We start from the raw sequence: 26641 nt of genomic DNA on the forward strand, positions 1-26641 counted from the left end.
GCCGAAGTTTTATAAGAGAAAATTAATAAAATGGTTGTTAGCAAAGAGGATTGCGTATTTAGAGTAGTTATTATAAAGTAAAATTTCTGACAGCATGAGTCATCTACAATGATTTATCCAGAAACGCTGTGAAGTCTCTTTGTTTAGAGGTTCTCCGACAATAAGGTGGAGATACTCATGGCTGAGACCACTTGTTTATGATCTTTTCTGAAGAAAGACGAGGTCAGTGAGCCCTTAAAGGACTCCTCCTGACCTGTGATGCTCTAATAGCACTACACTCTAGCTATAGGATCTTCACGAAAAGGGAAGACAGGGCCAAATGTCACAGACCTTTGACCCCTAAACCACAAAACATCACTTAACTTCAACTTAGTTAAAATGGCACTTGCTTCCTAAGTGATTCATAAGTAATTAAATTTTTAAAATTCTGATGTTGGTTACATTTATGTGAGATAGACTTATGTGGGACAGCATTTTAAAAGCAATACTAAGTGCAGTAAGAGCAAGAAAGATGAACATAGTATTTTCACACTGGGAGCCTTATAATCTAGGAAGAAAGAGGGAAAGTACCCAAATAATTCTCTCAATGGGAATTCAGAAAAGAATCCCAGGAAGGTAAGAGAAAGCGGATTAAGAAAAGCATATTACAGATAGGGCCATTTACACGAGGCTATGCAGGGCGAGCAGGACATGAACATGTTAGGCAGGAACAGCAGAAACGGAGGCGGGGGAAGCACAGGGCAGGTTGAAGAAAGGACTGAAACAATGTGCAGCACACAGAGTGTCTGCAGGATGGCAGAGGAAAAGAGAACTCAAAGCACAAACCGGGAGCACATTACGCTACACACTCTTGCGTGCTACCGGTCCTGCTGGAGAGTAATAAGCACGGCACCTGTCTTGCTCAGTGCTGCAGCCTCACAATGAGTACCACATAAAGGAATTAGACTGAGATCAGTAAAGAAGAATTAGCTTGTTTTTGAGCAGTGAAGAAACAATATCTAAACATTAGAAACCAGCATGCCTGAGAAATCCTTTTAAAAACAACTTAAGGTCTTTTTTATCCCCAAAAAACATGTCATCAATTCACCATCAAAAACTATTTATCCATGTGAACAGGAAACCACGAGAGGTATGATATCCACATCCCATATCTCTACTATTTTCACTTCCCGCTGAGGATTAGGAAATTTGCAGTTATTCTGATTCCAGTATTAATCTCATCTTAGTCATTTATTCATCTATGGACCCTGGACTATATAGGGATTTGTAAGGTTCAAAATAAGATTGGGAAATTGTCCTTGGTAACAAGGAATTAGATGGCAAAACAAAACACATAAAATAATTTGTCAACAAGAAACTATTGTATGTTCAGAAAAGGTGAGAAATTGTCAGGCAACAGGGCAATATATAATAAGACAATTGCAATATGGTCCCTCCAAAGGAGGCAATGCAGCTTTAGACCTGTGAATACATATAACCCAGAAGAGAAGACTCCCTGACAAAAATTTAACAAGCCAAATATTAGGGCTTCCCTGGTGGCGCAGTAGTTGAGAGTCCGCCTGCCGATGCAGGAGACACGGGTTCGTGCCCCGGTCCGGGAAGATCCACATGCCGTGGAGCAGCTGGACCCTTGAGCCGTGGCCGCTAAGCCTACGCATCCGAAGCCTGCGCTCCGCAAAGGGAAAGGCCACAACAGTGAGCGGCCCGCGTATCGCCAAAAAAAAAAAAAATTTAACAAGCCAAATTATTAAACAACTGGAAGAGAGGGAGAAACTGGTAGAAGTTAGGGACATTACAGTCACAAACTCAATATAATTTTTGAGCTATAATTGAAAATAATATAATGGTAAGGTATTCTACTCAATTTCTTACGCCAAGTAAGTCATTAAATTTCAGACAGTACATATTTTTATGCTGTCACCATGCCATGGAGAAATGAGATCTAGCTATTTGGAAAGCAGGGAAAAAAATATTCCACACAGATGATATTAAATAATATCAAAAAGCCCAGTCCGTCATCCCTACTTTCTTATTGTGCCTGTGGCTCTAATTAGGGTAAGCCATGGGGTGCCAGGAACTGGACGAAAAAGAAAAAAAAAAAGATTCAGTCAAAAGTTGACATTCCCGGAAAAATCAGAAATGATCAAGTTGATGGCTATTGCTTCCTCTCTTTTCCCAGTCTGGGTATGAAATATCCACTAATGTTCTCTCACATTTTTTTTTAAATCCATTGGAGTACTTACTCTTCTGTTCAACTTTTGTGTAGAACACATTTCTTTAATTTTATATTCTTCAGTTGACATATGTTTGAAACAGAACAACCTTCCTTATCATAACAAAACAAAATTCTCCAAGGTTTTTAAAAGGAGACAAATCTCCTGGTATAAGATGGCTTAAAAAACAAAACAAAAAACAAAAAACCCTCAGGCCCTAGTGCTGTTCACAGATATTTCCTCACCTTTACCATCCTCTCATTGAATGCCTACTCCCCACTACCTGACCTCCCCTCCCAGACCCAGAGATACATGCCCCTCTCCTTCTAACACCCCAACTCCAACATGCACAAAGTCTCCACTCCTTATTCCCCTTCTGCATGATGCTTCCAAAAAGATATCTACTAAGTACTATGTGAGAAAAATGTTAAATATTTTTTTTTAAAAAAACAGAAACTTAGTACCAAAGTACTAAAAGGTTTCTATTCCTACTTTTCTGTACTCAACCTTCAAGGAAGGGCAGGTTTAACTGCAGGACAAGATAACTTCTCTGGTTTCCATTCCTCCCAGCAATCAGTATGGCTTACTTTCTACCATAAGCAGCAATCCTCTTTCTAACTCTACCATCAAATTTTCATTCATCAACTCAAAAATATTCACTGAATAAATACTTTGTGCCAAACACTGCTTTGGCTCCAGGGGATACAAAGATGAACAATTCAGAAAAGTATCTGCTCTTGTGGCACTTACTATATTTGGTATCTAGTAGAGAACTATATATAAATATACATGCACCTAAGTGTTTGTGTGTGTGTGAAACACATTAAGTGGTAATAGTTGCTACAATAAAAACAACAGAGGGATGTGATTCAGAATGATTAATGATACTTTTCCCTGAAAAGGCTTCTCTGAGAAAACTGATATTTAAACTGAGACTTAAATTGACAAGCTAGAGCAAGTCCTCTGAAAAATCAATGAGGGCAGAATATTCCTGACGGAAGGAACAAGTTGGAAAGGTTATATAGGAGAGGACATTGACCTAATGTAGTCCTAATTTTTTAAGATCACTTTGGCTGCTCTGCAAGGTATGAATTGAAAAAGGGCGAAGATGGGAGAAAGGAGACTGATTAGGAAGCTTTGTGGTGGTCCAGGAGAGAGCGAGCTGTAACCTGGACTTGGCTGTAGATACAGAGAGAGAGAGAGAGAGAAAGAGACTTGAAGGTTGTTTTAGAGGTAGAGTCAGCATGACATGTTGATAGTTAGGATATGGATGACGGGGAATGAATGAAGCCTCTAGGAGCTTAGGTGCTTTCCCATTTAGTAACAGTTATGGATTCCAAACCTAAAGAAACAATTTTTCTTGACGAACTAATAGCACCATGTTGAGCTACACAAGACACACACTACATAACCCCCCCGAAACCAACCCCCTTCAAGCAAAACCTGCTCCTATACAGGGTGGCATAAACTGATAACTTAAAGGCTGATGAAATGACATCTTAATGATATAAAAATCATGAGTCATATGATAATCTTAAGTAGCTTTTTCACCTACAGTTTCTTGAATAAAAATTTCATAGAATATAATGACTGATGGAGAAAGAAAAGTTAAAAGAAGGAAACAGTGAAATATTTCCTGGGAAATGTCCTAATTCCTAATTTGGTGGCACTAACCAGAAATTTCTCAAGGGCCAAACAGAAGGTGTGATTTTTTTTTTTTTGATCTTCTTTTAAAAACAATTAGGGGACTTCCCTGGTGGCACAGTGGTTAAGAATCCACCTGCCAGTGCAGGGGACATGGGTTTGAGACCTGGTCCGGGAGGATCCTACATGCCACGGAGCAACTAAGCCCGTGCGCCACAACTACTGAGCCTGCACTCTAGAGCCTGCGAGCCATAACTACTGAGCCTGAGTGCCACAACTACTGAAGCCCGCATGCCTAGAGCCCGTGCTCCACAACAAGAGAAGCCACCGCAATGAGAAGCCCGCTCAGCGCAATGAAGAGTAGCCCCCACTCGCCACAACTGGAGAAAAGCCCTCGCACAGCAACAAAGACCCAGCGCAGCCAAAAATTAATTAATTAATTAATTTAAAAAAAACAATTAGGAAGCACTTATACAAGGTCTTTATTTCCCTGAAGAAAAGGTTCAAAGCAAAAGGAAATGAAAGTTATTTCAGAGAGTAAAACGGTCCTCTAGATGGGCAGAACAGGCTCTGATAAGGGAACGTCAGAAGAGAAAACCAAAAAATCGGGGGAAAAAGCCTAAGACAGACAGGAAGGAAATCCCCAGTTGAAAATTATAAATACAAGTATTATGCATTATATTAATATTTGTTATATTCCTTTACTCTCCTTTAATGTAAAACAGTTCACTTACACCTTTTTGGGTTGGGGGAGGGGAATTTTTGAAAAATCCGAGGTGGTTTTTGTATAGAGTGGTCCACAATTTGAATTTACCTGATTGTTATCTCATTATTAGAGTCAGAATTTTTTAAAAAATTTAATACTATACAGCTGATGCTACACCCTCAGTCTTAAATTACACAAGAAAGCAAAGCAAAGAAAAAAAGTCCATTTGTCCTTTTCCTCACAAAGTTAGGTTTGACTACTTGATTAAGATGGTGTCCATTAAATTTCCTCATGAAATAACATTTTCCATTTGCAATTAACAAATGATCTGTAGATCGGAAACTTGGAAACTGTGAATATCCTATACTCAATATTTCAACCAATAGTAATAGTAAACATTAATGATTCTTGCTTTAACTAATTTCTACATTGTTTGAAGTAAAATGAGTTTAAAAAAAGAAGATACAGGTTTTTTTGCCTTCCTCAGTATTGATTCTCCAGTAGCTAAGAGAGTGCCCGAAGAATAGCATGCAAAATAATAATCGCTAAGTAAATGTACTAATTAATTTCAGTAGTTGCAAATCATTTGTTTTTACTGATGTGAAATACTTCACAGTATAAGCATACTGAAGCATTATTCATTCTACTGTGAGTGAACATTCAGATCTATACACACAATGCTCCCATGAATATTTTTACAGGCATTGCTTGGAATACTGTGCAAGAGGTTCCTAGAGTGTATGTCTAGGAGTGCAACTGCTGGATGGTATGCAACTCTTATGAAGTCTTTATTTTTAAAAAGTCCAATTTCTCCAATCTTATCTCCATTATCACTGTACTTAACACAAACGACCACATCTCCTCACAGAACCCCTGTAGCAGCCTCCTAACAGAGCTCCCTACCAGTACAATTGGTCCCATCAAACTACAAAGACGTCAGCAAAATTTCTTTAAAAAAAAAAAAATATATATATATATATATATAAAATAAATAAATATAGGATCACCTCTCTCTCCTGCCTAAAATGCTAAGGGTTTACATGGATGAATAAGCCACACATGTAAGAACCATAGACGTATAATGAAATAGAAATTATGAACTCACAGATAGGAAGTGTAGAAGGTAAAGAGAGATAGCCTAACATATACTTGTTGAATCAGAATACCACAAAAAAGACTTGTTAGACTTGCCCTAAGAAAGCTTTAAAAAAAAGCCTAAAAGGTATCAATCTGAACATCAATTAACTTATCTATCAAACAAAATAAACTTGAACATCTTTTAAGTAGAAATAAGAAAATCCAAACACAATATTTAACATTCACAATGTCTACAATCCAATAAAAAATTAAGAGACATGTTTGGAGGCAAAATGTGATCCACACAGAAGGAAAATAGTCAACAGAAACAAACCCAGAAATGAAGAACCTTAAAACAGCTATTACAATCCTATTACAAATTACAGTCATTACAAACACTGTAAGCATAGAAACGGAGTTAAAGGAAAAATGATCAAGATGATGAGAGAAACAGAAAATATTTAGAAATTAAAAATGGAATTTCCAGGTTTAAAAATAAAATGACTGAAAAGAAAAATGCAACAGTGTATAGAAAGAATTATACCATCACCAAATGGGATTTATGCCAGGTATGCAAGGCTAGTTCCACGTTCAAAAACCAGTTAATCTACCTCATCAATAGGTTAAAGAAGAAAAACTATATGACCATATCAGCAGATGCAGAAAAGGCATTTCACAAAATCCAACAGCCATTGAGTTCAGCAAGCTAGGAATAAAAGGAAACTTCTTAAACTTCATAAAGAACATCTACGAAATACCTACAGCTAACCTCATACTTAATGGTGAGAATCTAGATGCTTTCCCCCAAAGATCAGGAACAAGGTAAGGATGTCCTTTCTTACCACTCTTATTCAGTATCTTACTACAGGACCTACCTTATGCAATAAGACAAGAAAAAGGTAAACAAATCGGGAAGAAAGAAATACAACTTCATTAGCAGGAAATAAAACTGTCTATGAAGAAAATCTCAAAGAATCAACAACGACCACCACCAAAACAAATCTTCTAAAACTAATGTGATTATAGCCAAGCTGCAGGACACAAGGTTAATGTACAAAAGTTGACTGCATTCCCAAATACCAGCAATTAAAACATGAAATTAAAAACACCATACCATTTACATTAGCCCCCTCCAAAATACAATACTTAGGCATAAATCTAACAAAATATGTACAGTATCTATATGTGGAAAACTACAAAATGCTGATAAATGAAATTAAGGAAGATCTAAATAAATGGAGAAAGATTCCACATGCATGGATAGGAAGACTCAATACTGTTGAGATACCAATTCTCCCCAAACTGATCTATAGATTCAATGCAATCCCAACCAAAATCCCAGCACGTTATTTTGTGTATATCAACAAAATGACTTTAACATTTATATAGAAAAGCAGGAGACCCATAATGGCCAACACAATATTAGAAGAGGGTAACAAACATGAAAGACTGACATTACCCAACTTCAAGACTTACTATAAAGCTAAGTAATAAAATCACCATGATATTGGTAAAAGAACAGACAAATCAATCAGTGGAATAGCATAAAAACCCTGGAAATAAACCCACACAAATACAGTCAACTGATCCTTGACAAGAAAGCAAAAGCAGCTCAATGGAGAAAGGACAGTCTCTTCAACAAATGGTACTAGAACAACTGGACATCCATAGGCAAAAAAATGAATCTAGACACAGTCCTTATACATTTCACAAAAGTTAACTCAAAGCGGATTGTAGACCCAACTATACAATGCTAAACAATAAAATGTCTAGAAAATAAGAGAAAATCTAGGTGACCTTTGGTTTGGCGATAAGTTTTTACAAACACCAAAAGTACAATCCATGAAAGAAAAACATTGATAAATTGGACTTGATTAAAATTAAACACTTCTGCTCTGCAAAAACACTCTTAAGAGAATGCAGACCCAAGTCACAGCCTAAGAGAAAATATCTGTAAAACATATCTGATAGAGAATTTATATCTAAAATATACAGAGCTCTTAAAACTCAAATAAGCATATGAAAAGATGTTCAACATCCTATGTCATCAGTAAAATGCAAATTGAAACAACAATGAGATACTATTACACACCTATTAGAATGGCTAATATCCAAAATACTGACAACACCAAATGCTATCAAAGACACAGAGCAACAGGAAACTTACTCTCGGATGGTGGGAATGCAAAGTGATCCTACCTAAAGCTAAATATAGTCTTACCATGTGACTCAGCAGTTATAGTCCTAGATACTTACCCAACTGAGTTGAAAATTTATGTCCACACAAAAACTTGTGCACAAATGTTTATAGCACCTCTATTCATAATCGCCAAAACCTAGAAACAACCAAGATATGCCCAACTTGAGACAACTATAAAAGACCAACCAATATGCAGAATTCTCTCTAGGATTAGCTAAGGCCTTTGTTGAGTCTGCATCTCAACTCAATTCAACTTCTCCTTCAATCCAGTTTCTTTCACTCCCTCACATGTGTTGGTCCCAATAAAATTCCAGAGTCTGCTTCTAAGACAGATATCCAATCTGTGGCAGAGGAGCACATGTGGAAGGCTATTACAGTGATCTAGGCAAGAGATGACACTACCTTAAACAAAGACAACAGTAGGATAAATGGAGAAAAGCTGATGAATTCAAGATTTAGGAAATGCTGACAATGATATGCAAATGGCAAAACCACATAACGCAATATAATAGTGAATGCTGAGCCACAGAGAAAGCCTCACTGCTGATCACAATCGAGACCCCTCTACCTCCTGCCTCTGTGATCCAGGCCATTTCAGATGGCACAGAACTCCTCCCCACCCCACAATCTTACCAATGGGAAATAAACATGTAGGACAAAGAAAAAGTAAATTTTTGTTGTTTAAGGTCACAGGCAAAGGACAATAAAAGTACGAAATACTGGAGCTCTGATAAACTAATGACAATTGCATAGACTCAAATAAAAATTAGCACATTACTAAGTTTTCAGAGGAAATGTAATTCAAAATCTACTAGGCAATTTGGCTGTCATGCAACACTTGGCTACACTGAAAAGTTCCTATTGTGAATACAAAGAGATAGTTCCAAGCAATTTGGGAAAATAAATTCCATCATCAATGCATTTCCCATGTTGTGTCATAATTTTCCACTTTTTACTGTTGTCTTTTAATTACAAATTAGTTATATAGTTCATTTAGTTTTATCATTATCAATTTAGTTTTGGTATATCTTTGGTTTAGCACACTTCAGACTGAGGTGATGCATATTTGTATCTATCTGCGGTCTATAATTATCCAGTAGCTAGAATGTAAACATATATGTGTTGCAATCCAACTATGAATTATTCGTATCTACTACTACCACAGATATACACAACCTCTAAAAAAGGTATGTGTAGGTGATATTTATTATCACTGAGTTTTTACCACTGGAAAATGAAAAAGGGTGAAGTGGGCACAGGATATTTTGCCTTTCCTAAGATAGCCATGTGCACATAAATACATAAGTAACTATATAAATACACTGAGTTTAAATAAGAATGAACTAATATTATACACATAAAGATATAATCAAGCTGTGTTATAAGAAAGTAAACCAATACAAAACAGTACTTTGTTTTAATATGGCAAAGAAAGGCAATTACATTTTTTTGGGAAAAACTGATCTGGTCTATCTATTTCCCTCTATTTGGGCAAATAAAAAATACTAGATCCCTAACTCTGATCCAGGGATCAGAAATCAAGCACATGTCAGTGTATAGATTAGAGCAGAATGGGTTCACAGACAGAAAGTTTCCAAACAAAAACCAGTCTTAATGTCTTCACATTAGTGTCCAACACTACGCAGAGCCTTTTTCAGTAGAGTAATAGAAAAAAGAAAAGTCATGCAAGAATGAACTACAATAAAACAAAGAGAGGGAGGCAGTGGAAACAAATATGACATGGTAAAATACAGAGAGAGAACTTGTGAAATCATGCTTAAACCCAAAATGTGTATACTGGCGTAATAAAAGAAAATGTAAGTACCCAAGTGACAATGGGAAAGAAAGAAGGGACACAGAATACACGTTCCCAACTCCCAGGGACTATCATTCTAACCTTAAATGACTGCATTACTTCAATAATAGGAAAACTGCAAAATGAAAACCTCATTCTTTAATGAATTTTACAAAGAATACTTTAACACCATTTTCTTCAACCTTAGGCATTTCTTAATAAATCTCATAAATAAATAAACAGATAGAGAGATAGATAGTAAATGTGTCTTCTACTGCGGACCAAATTGGAAAATGAATTAACGTTACCTAAGATTATGAAAAAGGTATAAATTGTAGTATCTTTTCAAAGGCTTCCTCAATATATCTTTAACCACAAAGTCATATACTACATGTGAAAAGTTTTCTAAGCAGCATGAAATAAATAAAAGAAATAAAAGATTTCAGGGCTTAGCTAAGTATTTCTATTCCTCTTTAGCATGAAAAATTTGTTCTTCTATATATTAAAAAAAACAAAAAGCAACCTTTTTTAACGTTATACCATGCCAAAAGGAAGGTGAGAAGAAGAGGCAAAGGACAAGGAAAAATATAGCCAGGGCAGAGAAGAAAAGACAAAGCAATTCCTATACACTTATCAGAGACATAGGCCAAGGCATATGGGAGAGCATAACTTGCAAAGAATGTTAAGATGTCACATCAACAGTTAGTGTGAAGGCAATGAGGTTCAGGAAAAGACTCTCATACATTTAAATCTTAGATTCCTAAAAACTTCCTTTAGTCCTGCCTAGTGAATCCAAGGACAGCCTATATGAATTGATGAGCTATAGTCATTAACAACTACATACTAAATTTACTTGAATAATTCTAGATTTTTTGTTTGTTTGTTTGTGCGGTACGTGGGTCTCTCACTGCTGTGGCCTCTCCCGTTGTGGAGTACAGGCTCTGGACGTGCAGGCTCAGTGGCCATGGCTCACGGGCCCAGCCGCTCTGCGGCATGTGGGATCCTCCCGATGCACGAACCCGCGTCCCCTGCATCGGCAGGCGGACTCTCAACCACTGCGCCACCAGGGAAGCCCTAGATTTTTTTTTTTAGTTATCTATTTGCTGAGAGTTTATCATGGTTTACTTAATATTCCTATTCTTCCTAGGCATCTCCATTACAAAACTGGAGATTAAGGAAAAACAGTGAGAAAATTATTGTCAAATCATGATCTATGAACACTATGAAAAAAAAAACTTTAAAATGTGTGACTACTTACTTCATTTCCATACTTATATATAAATTTCTATTTTGATTCATTCACTGAATAACCATTTGCTGAATATATACTATGTTGTGATCATTGTCTTAAGTACAAGAAATACAAAGGAAACTAACCCATGGTCAATTTTACTATAAAATAGTAACCAGATGAACATAAAGCAAACATTTGCAAAGACAGAATTTACTTAATGGAGGGAGCCCCACACTATTTTAAGAGAAGAGCAACCCATCAAGATAATTCAATAAAAGGGGCAGGCGGATACTTCCACATCAAACTAAGTCCCAGGAATATTGTTGGACAAGGAACATACTTTATGAGATACTGTTCTAGTTTGATACTGTTTTCTCCTTTCCTTTAAATATCCTTCATAACTCAATCATTCACTCTTTCACTCTTCCTTTTTCAAATTTTTTTTTTTTTTTGCGGTACACGGGTCTCTCACTGTGGTGGCCTCTCCCGTTGCGGAGCACAGGCTCCGGACGCGCAGGCTCAGCGGCCATGGCTCACGGGCCCAGCCACTCCACGGCATGTGGGATCTTCCCGGACCGGGGCACGATCCCGTGTCCCCTGCAGCGGCAGGTGGACTCTCAACCACTGCGCCACCAGGGAAGCCCCACTCTTCCTTTTAATAGAGAATTACTTGAGAAAAATATGTATTCTATTGTTGGCTAGAGTGTTCTATATATATATATATATCTATAAGGTCTCATTGGTTTAAAGTGTTAAGATCTCTACTTCCTTATTGATCTTCTCTGTAGATATCCTACCCAATATTTAAATTGTACTACTGAAGTCCCCAACTATTATTGTAGAACAATCTATTCCTCCTTTCAGTTCTGTCAATGTTTACCTCATATATTTTGCAACTCTGCAGTTTGGTGCATAGATGTTTATAATAGTCAATATGTTTAAAATAATCAATGTATAACATCTTTGTCTCTTATGACAGTTTTAGGCTTAAAGTCTGTTTTGTCTGATTTTAGTATAGCCACCCCAGCTCTCTTTTGATTACTATTTGCATGGGATATCTTTTTCCATCCTTTCGCTTTTAATGTATTTCTGTCTCTGGATCTAAAGTGAGTTTCTCATAGACAGCAAAGAGTTGGATCGTGTTTTTTATCCATTCTGCCAATGTCTGGCACAGTGAGATACCATTTCACACATACTAGGATGGCCATAATATTTTTTTAAAAAAAGAAAGAAAAAAGAAAGTAACAAGTATTGGCAAGGATGTGAAGAAATTGGAAACCTCATACATTGCTAGTAGGAATGTAAAATGATTCAGCCACTGTGGAAAACAGTTTGGAGGTTCCTCAAAAAGTTAAACCTAAATTTACCATATAAACCAGCAATTCCACAACTAGGTACATACCAAAATAATTGAAAACAGGTACGCAAACATATACATGTATATGCAGATTCACAGCAGCACTATCTACAACAGTCAATAGCTGGAAACAAACCAATGTCCATCCGCAGGTGAATGGATAAACAAAATGTGGTATAAACACACAATGGAATGTTATTTGGTCATAAAAGGAATGAAGTACTCATATATGGTAAAACATGGATGAACTCTGAAAACATAAAAGATACAAAAGGTCACATGTTTTATGATTCCATTTATATGAAATATCCAGAATAGGTAAATCCATAGAAACAGAAAGTAAACTGGTGATTGTCAGGGGCCAGGAAATAAGGAGTGAATATTAATGGATAGAGAGTTTCTTTTAGGCGTAATGAAAATGTTCTGGAATTAGCCTGTGGTGATGGTTCATTAATCCTGTGCATATACTAAAAAACACTGAATTGTACACTTTGAGAGGCTAGATTTTATACTATTTAAATTTTACCTCAATTTTTAAAAATCAAATAATTAGTATAAAAATTTAGAACAGGTTATCTCTAAATCTGAGGGGGTGATACTGACATGGAAGGAGTATGAGGGAACTTTCTGGGGTAACAGTAATGTCCAACGTCTTAGTGGGGTTTTGGGTTACACAGGGTGGGTATGCATATATCAAAATCAGCAAATACACACTTCAGACCTGTTCATGTTACTGTATATAAATTTTGCCTCAAGATAACCAAATTGTATACAAATACTTAATTAAGTTAAAGACATCTATGTTGAAGTATTTAGTGGGATGCATACTGATACTTGCAATGTACTTTGAAATGCACCAAAACTAAAATGGATTAACCAATGGATAGATAAGCGATAAAGCAAACCTAGCAAAAGATTAATAGTGGAGTGTTGGTGTTGGGTATATATGTATACACTGTAAAAGTCTTTCAAAATGTTGTATGATTTAAAATTTTCAAAATAACACATTGAGGAAAAAGTTAAAAAACAAGAAAAATATTCAAAAGGCATGAGCACTTTGCAGAGATTTGGAATATGGTTATAAAACAGAATTACTGAGTGGTAACGTTAGAGTGTCTTCTCTTGAAGACATGACATTTAAGCCAAGATATGAAAGGCTACAAGGAGCCATCTATGTGAAGATATCAGCAAGAGTATTCCAGGCTTCCCACCCCACCCCAAAAAATCTTATTCTAAGGTCCTGAAGTTTGATGTAATCAAGAAAGCCAGTGTAGGGACTTCCCTGGTGGCGCAGTGGTTACGAATCCGCCTGCCAATGCAAGGGACACAGGTTCAGGCCCTGGTCCGGGAAGATGCCACATGCCGCGGAGTAACTAAGCCCGTGCGCCACAACTACTGAGCCTGCGCTCTAGAGCCCGCGAGCCACAACTAGAGAAAGCCCACGCGCAGCAACGAAGACCCAACGCAGCCAAAAATAAATAAAATAAATAAATTAAAAAAGAAAGCCAGTGTGACTGAAGTATGGTAGGCAAGGAAGGGAGTAGTATAAAATGAGATTGGAGAGAAAGGCAGGCGTCAAATCATTTGGGGCTTGTAGTCACAGGAAGGAATTTTAATTTTATCTAAGTGCAATGGGAAGTCATTAACGGGTTTAAAGCTGGGATCAATTGGGTGGGATGAGATGGGGTGTGTCCGTATTATTTAGAGTTTTAAAATATCACACTGACTGCTATGTGGAGAATGGCTTTGAAGTGTTTAAGAAAAGAAGTAGGAAAACCATTATCCTAGTCCCTGCAAGAACAATGGTAGTCTGGAGGAGAGTGTTGGGAGTCAAGATAGTGAGTAGTGAATATGGGAGATATTTGGAATGAAGACTTGACAGTACCTATTGATAGACTGACAATAGGATGACAGGGGAAAAGGCACCAGGATAGATCTTGGGTTTTAACTTGCTAGCCACTGAGTGAATGGAGTGACATCTACCGAGATGTAGAAACCGTGGGAGAAACAGGTTTGGAGTATGGTGGATCTGAGGATCAAAAAAATTTTTCTTAAATTGGGTACGATTTGTGACTGTAAGGAAGACAGGCAGAAGAAAATAAAACAATCAGAATAATCTGGAAGTTGTTAAAGAACAGGGTTTAGATTTACAAATTCTTTTCCTTTTAAGAATCAATTTTGGCTTGATTGTATTAAGGACCTTTGATCCAGTAAAAAGCTCAAACTTTAATGCAAATCAAGCTTAGTGATTGCTGTTGCCTATCTCTGGGGTTAAAGATAAACTGGGGATCAATAGCCCTGTATCTTTAAACTTAAGAGAGGTCAAAAGGAAAAAATCAGGAGTGAGAATGAGGGAGACAAGGAAGCCCAAAAAACAAGTACATAGAAGTAACGTATTAAGTCTTAACTGTCTCTCGCCCTGTCAATGATAAGGGGCTGTCTGATTCTTAAATTCCACATATAACATGATTAAGTGCCTTATACTATTTTACACAAAGTGGTAACTCAAATTTTAGCTCTCAACCTCTAATACCATTAGTTTTCTAAAGTATATTGAAAAATCCATGCTCTTTGGAGCTAAATGACCCTAAATTTAAAGTAGCCCACCACTCAGTAGCTCTGTGACCTTGAGCAAATTACTTACCATTTCTAATCCTTAGTTTCTTAAATGTAAATGAAAATAATTAACCCAAGAATTAGCATTAGAAATAACATTCACAAAGTGCCTGCTACATGGAAAAAATGCTCCATAAACAAGAGCTACTATTATGCAAAAGGCACCTAATTCATCAATGCTCAACGCGGTAGTTACCTCCTTAGGCAGCCCAGATCCCTGTTTCCAGAAAAGAAGTACAGATGTGAGAGAGAAGGGAACCACAGAAAAGACAATCAATTTCATTTTCACCATGTAACACAGAAAGAGGTAAAACAGAGAAATCTGTGAATTAAAACAGAGAAATCTGTGAATAGGCATGACAAATGGACCATCCGCAACCTACAAATGGATAGGTTCAAAGGTTGATTATAATTCAGTTGTTTAGAACTGGGAATGTATTTTCCCAGGGAATCAATGTTCAAGTCTTAGACAAACTCACAAGAAGTCATCAAAATCATAATGTAGTTAAAATGTGATATATCTCAATAAAGTTAGTAGAAAAGTGATGAATCAACCAAACAATACAGAAAACCAAGAAACTTTAATAATATGTAATTTAACTCATTTTAGAAGCTGGCACTTGAGGGAAAAGGTTTTATGGGAGGTTTCAGTAGTGATTCAGAGGGGGTTTTCAGGGAAATTTCAAAAGCTTTATAAGGCTGATGACCCTGGTTCTTTATTATGTTTTACTTCGCCTCAAATTTTATGGCTTCCCTTTCTTTCAGCATAAGCAAAACACTAGCACTCTTATACTTAATAGCCATGATTGCGATCATTCATTTCACGAATGAGAAGGAGCAACCGAGGAAGAACTAGAGGAAAGACAGGAAAGAAGAACCATAACGGATGTGCCCAAATATAAAGAAAAGAGCCTTCAATTGAATTAGATAAACCCAGTAAGTAAAAAACTGAAGGGGGTTGAGGGTGGTTAAGTACAGCACTAAAATATTAAGGGAGGAAAAAGCCAAGTGATGAGAACTGGTCCAAGTCCCACCATGATTCACTGGTTATTTTACAGGTCACAATTTTTTTTTTTCCTTAAAGTGGAAGACAAAAAAAGAGCAAGCAAAGCAACCTGCCATTTATACAAAGGGAATTCTCAAGAGCTGAAGATTCATGATTCAAATTGTGACACACCAACGGAATTCAAGATTTTCTCCTAACCTTTTTTTATTTCTCTAAACTTCTCCAAATATTCTGTTCTTTTTATGTAGATACTATTGTGATAACAGTATTATTATGTCCTGTTATACAGATGATAATAATATCTAAACTAGAACTAGAAAGATGACTTTTGACATTTGCAAGTACACAACAAAATAAAATTATTTTAGGAAAGTCTCCTCAAAAGCCAGCAGACATGTTATAGCCTCTTAGGCTATGAGGAATGCAGTGATTTCAAACCACAGAGAGAAGCTTTTGATTTTCTTAAAGACATAAACCACAAATCAGTTCCATGTAGTCCAACCTATATTCAGAATCTAGCAAATCTTCCTGAGAAGTACTGAGATGCTTTCTGATGCTTTTTGATGCTTTTTGAAGCCTGAAGAAATGATTAATGAAGAGATGTTATAGTCAGATAAAATAAGATTTTCTAGGGCCTGGTCTTAAGTCCAGGACCTATATCAGTCAAATCAGCCAAAGTAAATGCTCTCCAAATGAATAAAATAATTCTAAATAATCAGAGAAAAGAAATATTAATGTGGGATGCTGAAAAGCTTGGCCCCATCAGTGCAGGAATGCTAAGATGCTGTGAATTCCTAACTACCAAGCATTGGCTAATTTCTCTCATCTACCTACAAATTTCTGTCAAATGTAATCAAATATGAACTGATTAATAAACTGTAAAGTTATTTAATAGCATTACTAATCTATGATAAAAGTATGCCCATGCATTTTCTTAATTAACAGGTATTGAAAATACAATGTCAAGAGTGCCAGGAATATTTTTGAAAATAAAAAGTCAAGAAGCACTGCCCCAGTATAATTATACATACAACAGGCAAGTAAAACAGTCATTAAGACATCCTTCAGTTTACCTTTTACTCCAATTTAGAATATTCTGTTCTCATTTCTCACATTCTATTTTCTCTTTCCTAGCAAGATTTTTAAGTTGATACTTAAATTCTTAGGAAAAGGTAAAAACGTGAAGAGCCTTGTCAAATACGAAATCTTCATGTTAATCATGTATGTCCTTTAGTAAGTTGCATTCAACTACATATATATAAATTTATATTACATCCAATCTCAAGAACTATTAAGACAATTCCTTCTTTTAATTAGCCAGTGATTTTCTCTTACAAAGGAACTATAATTAAGGTCAAATTACTCTTTAAAGTTCCCTTTAATAATAGAATATGGTAATTCCGCTGATAAATTCTTCCAGAGGAACAAGTAATCAGAAACCTGAAACTATTAAACTATTATTTGCTCCTCGGGAATTACGTATTACATGTTTACTCAACCATATCTGCTAAAAGACATAGAAATCCTACCAAAATTAAGAACTTACCAATTTCCCTTGCAATTCTGACAGCTTCATCTGCATCCTGTAAAAGCAGGAAATGAGACCCAACATTAATCCCATCAACCATTGCACAATGTCTTTAGGGCAGTCATATATTGCACTACTGCCTCCTCCGATTCATTTAATGTTCAATTTTACAACCTTCTAACTCTTTTTATTCAGAGAAATGTAAAATTAATACCATAAGTGGAATGTAAATTCTACCTCATCCTTATTATATTAAGAAACTCAAAGCAGTTTGAAATGAGCTGGCAGGAAGCACTACCAGAATTGCTAAGTGATTTGGTGCAGTTGCTGGAATTTAACGGCAGAATTTAGATGTTTACAATCAATACTGAACCATAAATCAGATCATTAAAGCTTGTCCACAGCCAGCTTGTTTCTGTCTCTGATATTTATATGTCATGTTTTCCTTGATTCTGTCAGCAGGGGGAGTTGATTCTCTATTGTTTGGGAGGAGATCAACAGATTTTCCAGAAACAAAAAAGTAAATTTCTCCTATCTATAGGAATTACCAATTGTTCCCCTCAAAAAATTCCTTTAGTAATCTGCATTACTTTTTCTTTTTTCTTTCATCCTTTTTTTGGGGTACATATTTTACCTTTACCAGTTACATCTTGTTAACAGAAATTAAAACCTGAAATTCAATGAACCATCTAGTGGGGGGAAAACTACCAAAAAGCCAAGGAAAGAAAAGGCATTCTAAAACAGTACAAGGTAACACTGTAAATCAACTATACTTCAATAAAAATTTTAAAAATAAAAATAAATAAAACAGCACAAGGTAAAAGTTTATGAATGTAAGGATTACTTACTGCTAAATATCAACCAATGCCACTGAATGGACCAAAACTTCCCTTGAATCTAAACCATTTCATTGATCATTAATTCTCACCTAACACGTCCAACACAGGACATTTCCCCCAGATAACAGTAAAGAGAAAGCTGAAAAGATTTTAAATCCAAGTAAATCCTAGTAAATTTAACTTTTTAAATAATTCAGTGACATAAACTAAACTATCACAGGGAATGACAATAATGTTTTGAAACCATTAGCTGGTAAGAATGCCTGAATTTTTAGAAAATAACTTTAAAATATCAAAGTAAAGGTTGGTATTTTTTAAGCTTTTAAGCTAATACTTCAAAAATGTAGAGTAACCATGTCAGAATCCTCCCCCAAAATGGGAGGGCGGGGGATGTTTATAACTGCTTCATTCATGTCTAATAAAAAAAAAAAAATCTTCCTTAAAAGTCTTCAGTACCTAATAACATCCCCTGAATAAGGAGGTTGGCAGGGGAAGTTGTCAGAAAAATTTAATTTCCTTTCATTAGCCAGTCTGCTCCACAAATAGGTGCTTGTTAAGTTCAAAGCAGTCCTGAAAGCAACATCAGTTTTAAGTCTTTTTTTTTTTTAACTCCAAGCAGTCACATCTGCTAATGAGATTTTCCAAATAACAATTGTTTTCAAGTAAGAGATAAATCTATACTTCCCACTCTACCAGCAAAAAATCAAGGTTTACTGCTTTATTACACCTTGCTGTTTTCACTGACCTTACATTCTCCAAATTTTAGCTTAAAGGGATAAAAATCCATGAAAAGGGTCATTTAATAATGTTAGTGGTTTCCACACATTGAGTTTGAAGGTTCTTTGTTCAAGCCAGTGACAGTTATTGGAGAATACTTCCCCTTAATAGCCTCTCTGTCAGGAAGTGTTAAACCTGCCAAATGCGGACAATTAGTGCCTCGCGAACAAAATACAGGAAGAGTGCTGGCTGATGGAGACTGGATTATAAGAAGCCTAGAAGGAAACTTTTAACATCTTTTCTTTCAAACGTGTTAATAGTATATTTGCAAAAGATATTCAGAGAGGAAAAACCCTGCTATCTAAAAGGTTCATTACCTTGAGAGAACTAACAGGCAATGTTAGTTCATTAGTAATATTTTAATACGTATTTATATATACATATTATGGATGGACTGTGTACAGAGAGATATGTTTACACAAAGCAAAACTTCTAAAAACTCTTTAGCTGCTACAAATCCAACACTTCGATAAACTGCCACAAAACAATCTTGTGTTTTTAACTAATCAGTATGCTTAAGTTTTCTTACTATGAAAAGCAAATTCTACTAAATGACCTTCCAAGTAAAATCAAACTGTCTTTAAAATTAATTTTTCACTTGTCATTCATTCATCCCAAAATATTTAATTAAGCATATATTATGTACTAGACATTAAAAATCTCTATTATCAGTTTCAACAATAAACTATTAAGTACACCTAGCTCCAATATGTTCTTTCAGCACATATACTAAACTACTTTTAAAGAGATTAAAAGGTCCTATATATTGGGGTTGGCCAAAAAGTTCGTTCGGGTTTTGCCACACGATGTTACAGAAAAACCCAAATGAACTTTTTGGCCAGCCCAATAGCTCCAAATTCAATGGCACTGACACATCCCACAGTGTAACTTCCCTGTAGGGCTACAGGTAGAAAAAAATTTTGTAGTAAAAAAAAAAAAAAAGACCAACAATTCATCTGACAAGGAAAGGGTTGCAGGAAAGTATTAAGCTATATGATTCTAAAACAGCAGCAGTTCAAGAAATGGAGAAAGAGGAAAGAAGCCAACAGAACCAGTAACCATTTCTTCTACTCCTCTATATCAGCACAGCTTACATTAAGTGAGCTCTATCATCCAACTGAAGAATAAAACAGTAAAAAATTCTGTTTTACAGAGAGTATGATGGAAGAGGTAGGTGATGTTGCTATAACCAAATAAGTAGATCGCAACAATGTAAAAAGGAGCTAAAAAAAACTGGATGCTTTTTCTGCAGGCCCAATTTATCTGTTAATGGCCTGTAGCACCCACCTGTGAGGCAGCAAAGCCCAGCAGCTAAGAACATAGATACTGGAGCCCAAAGGCATGGGCTTCAATGCTGGCTCAGTGACAGTGAACGCATTACCTACCAGTATGCCTCTATGGAATTAGGTTTCCTCATCTGTAAGATGGACATAATATCTCATAGGGTTATTAAGAAGATGAGATTAGTAACAGCTGAAACACACTAGAACAGAGTCTGGCAAATGGTAAGCACTCAGTTAAGGTTGGCAATATGTGATAAAATGGGCAGCCCGCACCCCCAACTATCAAGTTTGTTCCTTTCCTGCCTGCCCTTGGTTGTCCTATCCTGTGGTCATCACTCATTCTCTGAACCTGTATGATACAGAACTAATACTGGCGCTACAATACTGCAAAAATGTGCACGTGCACCTCCAGTGCCCTTCACTGGATCAGATGATCCGAGTACTCTTTACAGCTGGTAAGCAGGGTTCTTCTTGGGCAGGGAAGGGAAGTAAAATTTGTAACAAAGACAGGCAAGTTCAAGTGGTCCTCCCTGATGTTAAACACCCAATTTATTTCTACAGTGACAGTAGTGTCCAATACTGGCTCCACCACCCACGATTCAGGCCACACCTCTCCCTTCTCACTTGCTACATACAGCCTATTTACCAACCCTGAATTCTGTACTCGCTGGATGAGAGTCCTGCTACTCATCAGTATGGGAAGCTACTTAGTTTACTTCCCTCAGCTGGTTCTGAACAAATCAGTGACTGTTTCTGAAGAAAACAAAATAATCATTGCTTCAAGACACTATGGGCATGGGACTTCCCTGGCGGTCCAGTGGTTAAGACTTCGCCTTCCAGTGCAGGGGGTGCGGGTTCAATCCCTGGTTGGAAGCTAAGATCCCACATGCATGCCTCAGTGGCCAAAAAAAAAAACATAAAACAGAAGCAATACTGTAACAAATTCAATAAAGACTTTAAAAATGGCCCACATCAGAAAAAAAAAAAAAAAAGACACCATGGGTAAAAGCTCTATCTGTACACAAAAAACATCCTCAAACTATTCTGCATTCATATACAAAGTACAGCAAAACTTTCAACAATCCTGGGTTCAGGAGGTAGGTTCCAGCTGATTCTATTTTCCAGATAATTCCAAGTCAAACAGAAGACTCTGTTTAATTTATTGATATTTTCAAATCTAAAATTTAGTACACGTTTCTCTTATTGTAAAACAGCATGATAAACATAACTGGACCCTTTTCAAAAATATAAAACCTTAAAGCCTTTGAAGCATCATCAGGAAAGTTATTCTCGGTTTAGCAGGGAAAAAAGATACTGATGTCTAATATTGTACTTTTTAATTACTAGGACACAGCTTTCCGATTTTTTGGTTTTTTAAATGATTCCTTTCACACTAGTTTGTTGTTGTTATTATTGGCTCTTTCTGCTAAAGCAGAAGTGCAGTGTTTAAAATCTGGCTAACTAGGTGATAAAAACAATTACTACTTTAAACCTACACTGCATAATTTATAAACCTCACTCAAATATACTACCATACTCTGCTCTGAGATGTAAATATTACTATTCTCTCTTACAGAACAAGAGAAACTCAGAGAAGTGTAATAAAATTCCTGGTAAACTGGTAGGTATTAGAACCAAATGCAGCAATTTAATCTTTGTTGATTTCTCCCTCTACTTCACACCTGACATCTAACAGATCACAAAATCTTACAGATTCAACTTTCAGCGTCTCCCTATACCATCTACTTTGCTCCATCCTAATACCTTATTTTAGGCCCCTAACATTTCTTGTCTGGGTTAAAGGAAGAGCATTCTAATTTGTCTACCAACCTCAAGTTTTGCACTGCTCCAATCCATTTTCCACATCACAATCAAAATAAGTTTTCTAATTCCACAATTTTTATCATGTTAACTCTTGTGCATGAAACCATTCAGAGGCTCCCAAAGCCACAAAAATAACCTCCACGTCCAGATGCATAGCATTCAAAGTCATACATATCTGGATCCTAATTCTCTCTCCAGCCCTGTCTAACTACAGCCCCTCACACTTGCATACCTGCAGTTTGCTAAAGTTCCCATGGTCTCCCAGCTCCAAGCTTTTACAAGATATTTTCACTGACCATAATGCTGCATCTCCATCAATTCCCCTCACTTTTTAGCTAACTCACTACTACTCAGACTTCAGGTTATCACTTAAATATCGTTCCACTGGAAGTTCTACCATGACACCCTTAAACTAGGTTAGGTGCCCCTCCTACATGGGCCCAACACACTCTGAGCTTCACATTATTAAAATGTATTAAATTGCCTGTCTATCTGTAGGTCTCCCTAAGGGGACTTGAAGCTCTTTGAAATCAGGGTCTGTGGCTTGTTATTTTTCGCTAAACAAGTGGGCTGGGATTCCAACCCTGTCTTCCAACAGCTTCAGATGAACACTCTTCATTCATTCTGCTCTCAAGTTCCTGAGATCAAGTTAATAAGATACTGAAGAAAATGAAAGGCAAATACTTCATACCAGATGACTACTTGAATACTTGACTACTTTAAATGACACTTTAAAACAACATTAGTTTCTCTTTAATGAAAAGGGTGACTCAAGAACAAGACAAAAGGAAACCGTTCCAGAAGACTCCTTAAGTACCACATACAACGTTTTAAAAGAATGTGGGAAACCATCTCCATATAACGTCCAGATAACATTCAAAATAATCAAATGGAAAAGGAACAAATGTTTTAAGGAGAAATATAACAAACTGAAACCACATTAATTTACTCAAGTACTTGGAGGAAAAAAAGTAGACTATAGTTGCCAAGAAAATAATTGCTTAAAAAATACCACACATCAATGGGAGAAAAAAAAAAAGTATGGATTTTTAAAAGATGGAATTATCTATAATTAGAACATATAGTCTTCCAATGCAAAAGTATTGCTTAATGCAGTTGCTAAAACCACAAGGTATTCCAAAAATTTACACTATCTGCATCAGCAAACCTCTATCTGCATAGATACCATCAAAAGCAATCTTTTACCTAACAAATCTAAACTACAAAATGTGAAAAGTAGTGTAGTTCCAAATGAATGTGGAATTACTACACAAGGATTCTAAAATAACCAAATTTAAAAGAAAAAAAATGTACAGTCTCATATCAGAAATAATTAAAAGCAAACTAGAAATAAAACTAGTATTAACATTTGTCTGAAAAACAAAGGAGCATTTCTTAAAATTATTTTTAAATGCTTATCTGAAAACTACATCCTGCAGGTTCAGTTGTGGTTTAACAAATTAATTCAGACAAGAGGTGTTAGGAACTGTATACCATACTTAAGTTAACACAGGTAATGAGAATCTATCATCATCTGAGAGTGTAACAGGATCTTTAAAATCACCTAAGGCATACAAGGAGACAACACTGACAAGACAGTGGATTTACTTTCTTCAACTTTCTACTTTTCCCTATTTTCCAAATTAACCGAGGTTGGAAATTCAAATGCAGATTGTCAGATGCAGCCTCCCTGAAAAGACAACCAAAAAAACCTGTTGATCAAGCAAAACCAAGTTTACTACCTACTACAGTAAAGGATACCATCACTTTGAGGCAATCTTGGAGGCTCCACTGGAATCAGTTCAAGACCTACTAAAAGCCACAGTTCAAGATCCTAGCTTCAAAAACTGCAGTGCTCCTCTGATGCCCACTGAGCCCCCCACGCTCGGGGGTCTCCCCAGCCACAATGGTGAGAAAAATCTCACACTGGGGAGAGCTCCAAAAAATCCTCAACATTTTTTGTTCTGAGTCCATAAGACAAAGTTCAAATGGAAGAAGACAAGCATAGGACCTTATAAGTTCATGTTCATGTGTCCAGGAGCCAGTGACTTCAGAAGGTTTCAAGGGTGTCCAAATAGGACAAAATTTGCCTTGAAACCCATATCAAAACCTTGAAAACTTTCCCCTGTCTTGACTTATTTTTTTGTCCATGGGAGTGTGGGTCTGGAAGAGATCTCCCCTCCAAATCCTAAACCACCAAGGCACTGCACACTGTCAGGTCTGCAGTTAGAGATGGCCAACCATTATTTGGTAAGCCACTGCAAGACTTTTGTAAACAGGTTTGTCTCAGGCTGCCTGTGCTGTAAGTCAGACTACTCCTCAAATGTATTAAATCTGTAACTCAAATTCATGTTCTTATCTTTCTAGATGGCATAATTTCACCAAGGATAGTTTAGAATTATAACAGACTCTTTCATAAGCTTTTGGTATGAATGATTCATCTGAGAGGCGCACCTTAGGGAAAAACAGGGAAGCAAACTCTCAAACACCTAGTGTTCTGCATGACTAGGTGCAGAATAAACGAATGGCCTTACAGATAAAATCAGATGCTCCCGCTCCAGAAATGAATATCAGTCTTTTGATAAGACACCTGCAGATTTTGCAACCAGAAGTAACAATGAGTAAACAATTGTTCTGTATTAGCCAAGAAAATGAGGGAAAAAAATATAACAGGCTATGTTCCAAAAGCGAATCAAGTACCCATTTCAGTCATCAACTCAAAAGGAGAAATTTCACTAATTATCACTTATTGATACTGGCGGTACACTATCAAACTTAAATCCCTCCATCATTACAGAAGCTCTCTCTCAGCCTCAACCAATTACTCAGATAATGGTTATCTCTAATATTTCTCACATTTCCCACGTCCCAGACCCCAACTGTCACCTTTGAACCTTTATTCAAGGAACATTCCTTCCTCCTATGAGACATTATACACACTGACTTCATACAAAAGAATCTACAATGCAAATAGAATCTCCAGATCAAATGCTCTCCTAATGACCTTGTCCTTGAACTCCTGAGGACTCTGCTACTAATCATCAAGACAGAATTAATTTGGACTCTGACTCATCACTACCCTTGTGGCTAAATCAAGCCCAAACTGACGATCTCAAGAAGGCCAGATTTCTTGCTCGGGGTGGGGGGGTGGGGGGGCGGTGCTGGAGTACAATTATACCGGCAGAAGTATTAGGGCTGAATAGACCAAGGCTCATAAAGCCACTACCCAAACTCTCTAAAACGAGAATGTAAAGAAGGACTAAAACCCAATAGTTGACAGCCTAATAAAGAAAAGACTTGTCATACTCTGCTCAGGGCCTTTCAAGGCTGCAATCAAGGTATGGGCCAGACTGCATTTGCATTTGGAGGCTCAACTGGGGACAAATCCAAGTTCATTCAGGTGACTGGCAGAATTTATTTCCTTGAGGCTGTATGACTGATAGCCCCACCGTCTTGCTGGCTCTCGAATGGAGATCATCTTTACTTAGATCCTCCGAAGCTGTCTGCAGTTCACTGCCATGTGGGTTTCCTCAATACGGCTGTTCCCTTCATCAAGCCAGCACCTAGAATCTGTTCTCTAGTCTCCTAAAATGGAGTCTTTTATAATAAAACATAATCACAGGAGCGACACTCAATTACTCTGCCTTATTAATGTAAGTGAACGCAGTGATATTCCATCACCTTTGCCATATAATGTAACTTAATTAAGGGAGTGACATGCCATCACCCTTTGCCATATTCTCTTAGTTAGAGAAGCGAATCACAGGTTTTACCCAAACTGAAGAGGAGTGGATTACACAAAGGCTTGGATGCCTGGAAGTTCCTCAAAAAGTTAAGCACAGACTTATCATATGACCCAGCAATTCTACTCTGAGTATATACCCGAAATAACTTAAAACAGGTATTCAAACAACAGGTATCCTACCCTCCAACATTCCCTCTCCCTGTTCCCTGTCTTATGTTTCTTATTTTATTATTTATTATTTGTCTCCTTTTTCTATAGCATAAGCTCAATGAGGGCAGGAATATTTTTTTGTTTTGGTCTGCTTTGATCCCTACTATATCCATAGCACTTCAATGTTAGACAAACAGTGTGCACTTGTTATTTACTGAATAGATGAGTAAACAAATAATTTTAAATGTGGTAAGTGAAGTACAGGATATTAAGGGAAAATTCAGTAGAGGGCCTAATCTAATACATGCAGTCAAGGAATGCCTCTGTGAGAAATGTATGTTTAAGCCAAGACCTAAACTATGTGTAGAAGACAGTCAGGAGTGAAGACCGAAGCAGAATCAACACACATGTGTCAGAATTAAGAACAGAAGTTTCAAAAATCTGAAAGATGTCATATATGGTTGGTACATCCAGTGCAAAGGGTAAGCTGGCACAGTATCAGTTTGAAGAGAGAAACAAAGGTCAGCTATTCAAAGGATTTAAATGAGTAGTCATTCAAGAGTTTTTAAACACAGGCATGTGATCAAATCTGGATTTCTGAAACATCACTCAAGCTTTAGTGTCGAAATTTAACTGGACGGGACCAA

General features: G+C 36.7%; 1 protein-coding gene across 9 annotated transcripts in view; it reads right to left on the bottom strand.

Annotated features, from left to right (window-relative positions):
• The window catches only part of PCCA (propionyl-CoA carboxylase subunit alpha), a gene marked incomplete at its 5' end in the record, with an annotated part of 354285 nt that overhangs the window by 233985 nt on the left and 93659 nt on the right, over positions 1–26641 (bottom strand). For all 9 annotated transcript variants that reach the window (XM_079721934.1, XM_079721935.1, XM_079721931.1 and 6 more), the window contains one exon: positions 17395–17431. In XM_079721934.1, coding sequence (XP_079578060.1) covers positions 17395–17431 — 37 coding nt within the window. The remainder of the gene's footprint in view (positions 1–17394; positions 17432–26641) is intronic.

This window comes from Hyperoodon ampullatus (genome assembly GCF_949752795.1).
Source record: "Hyperoodon ampullatus genome assembly, chromosome: 16".
NCBI lineage: Eukaryota > Metazoa > Chordata > Mammalia > Artiodactyla > Ziphiidae > Hyperoodon > Hyperoodon ampullatus.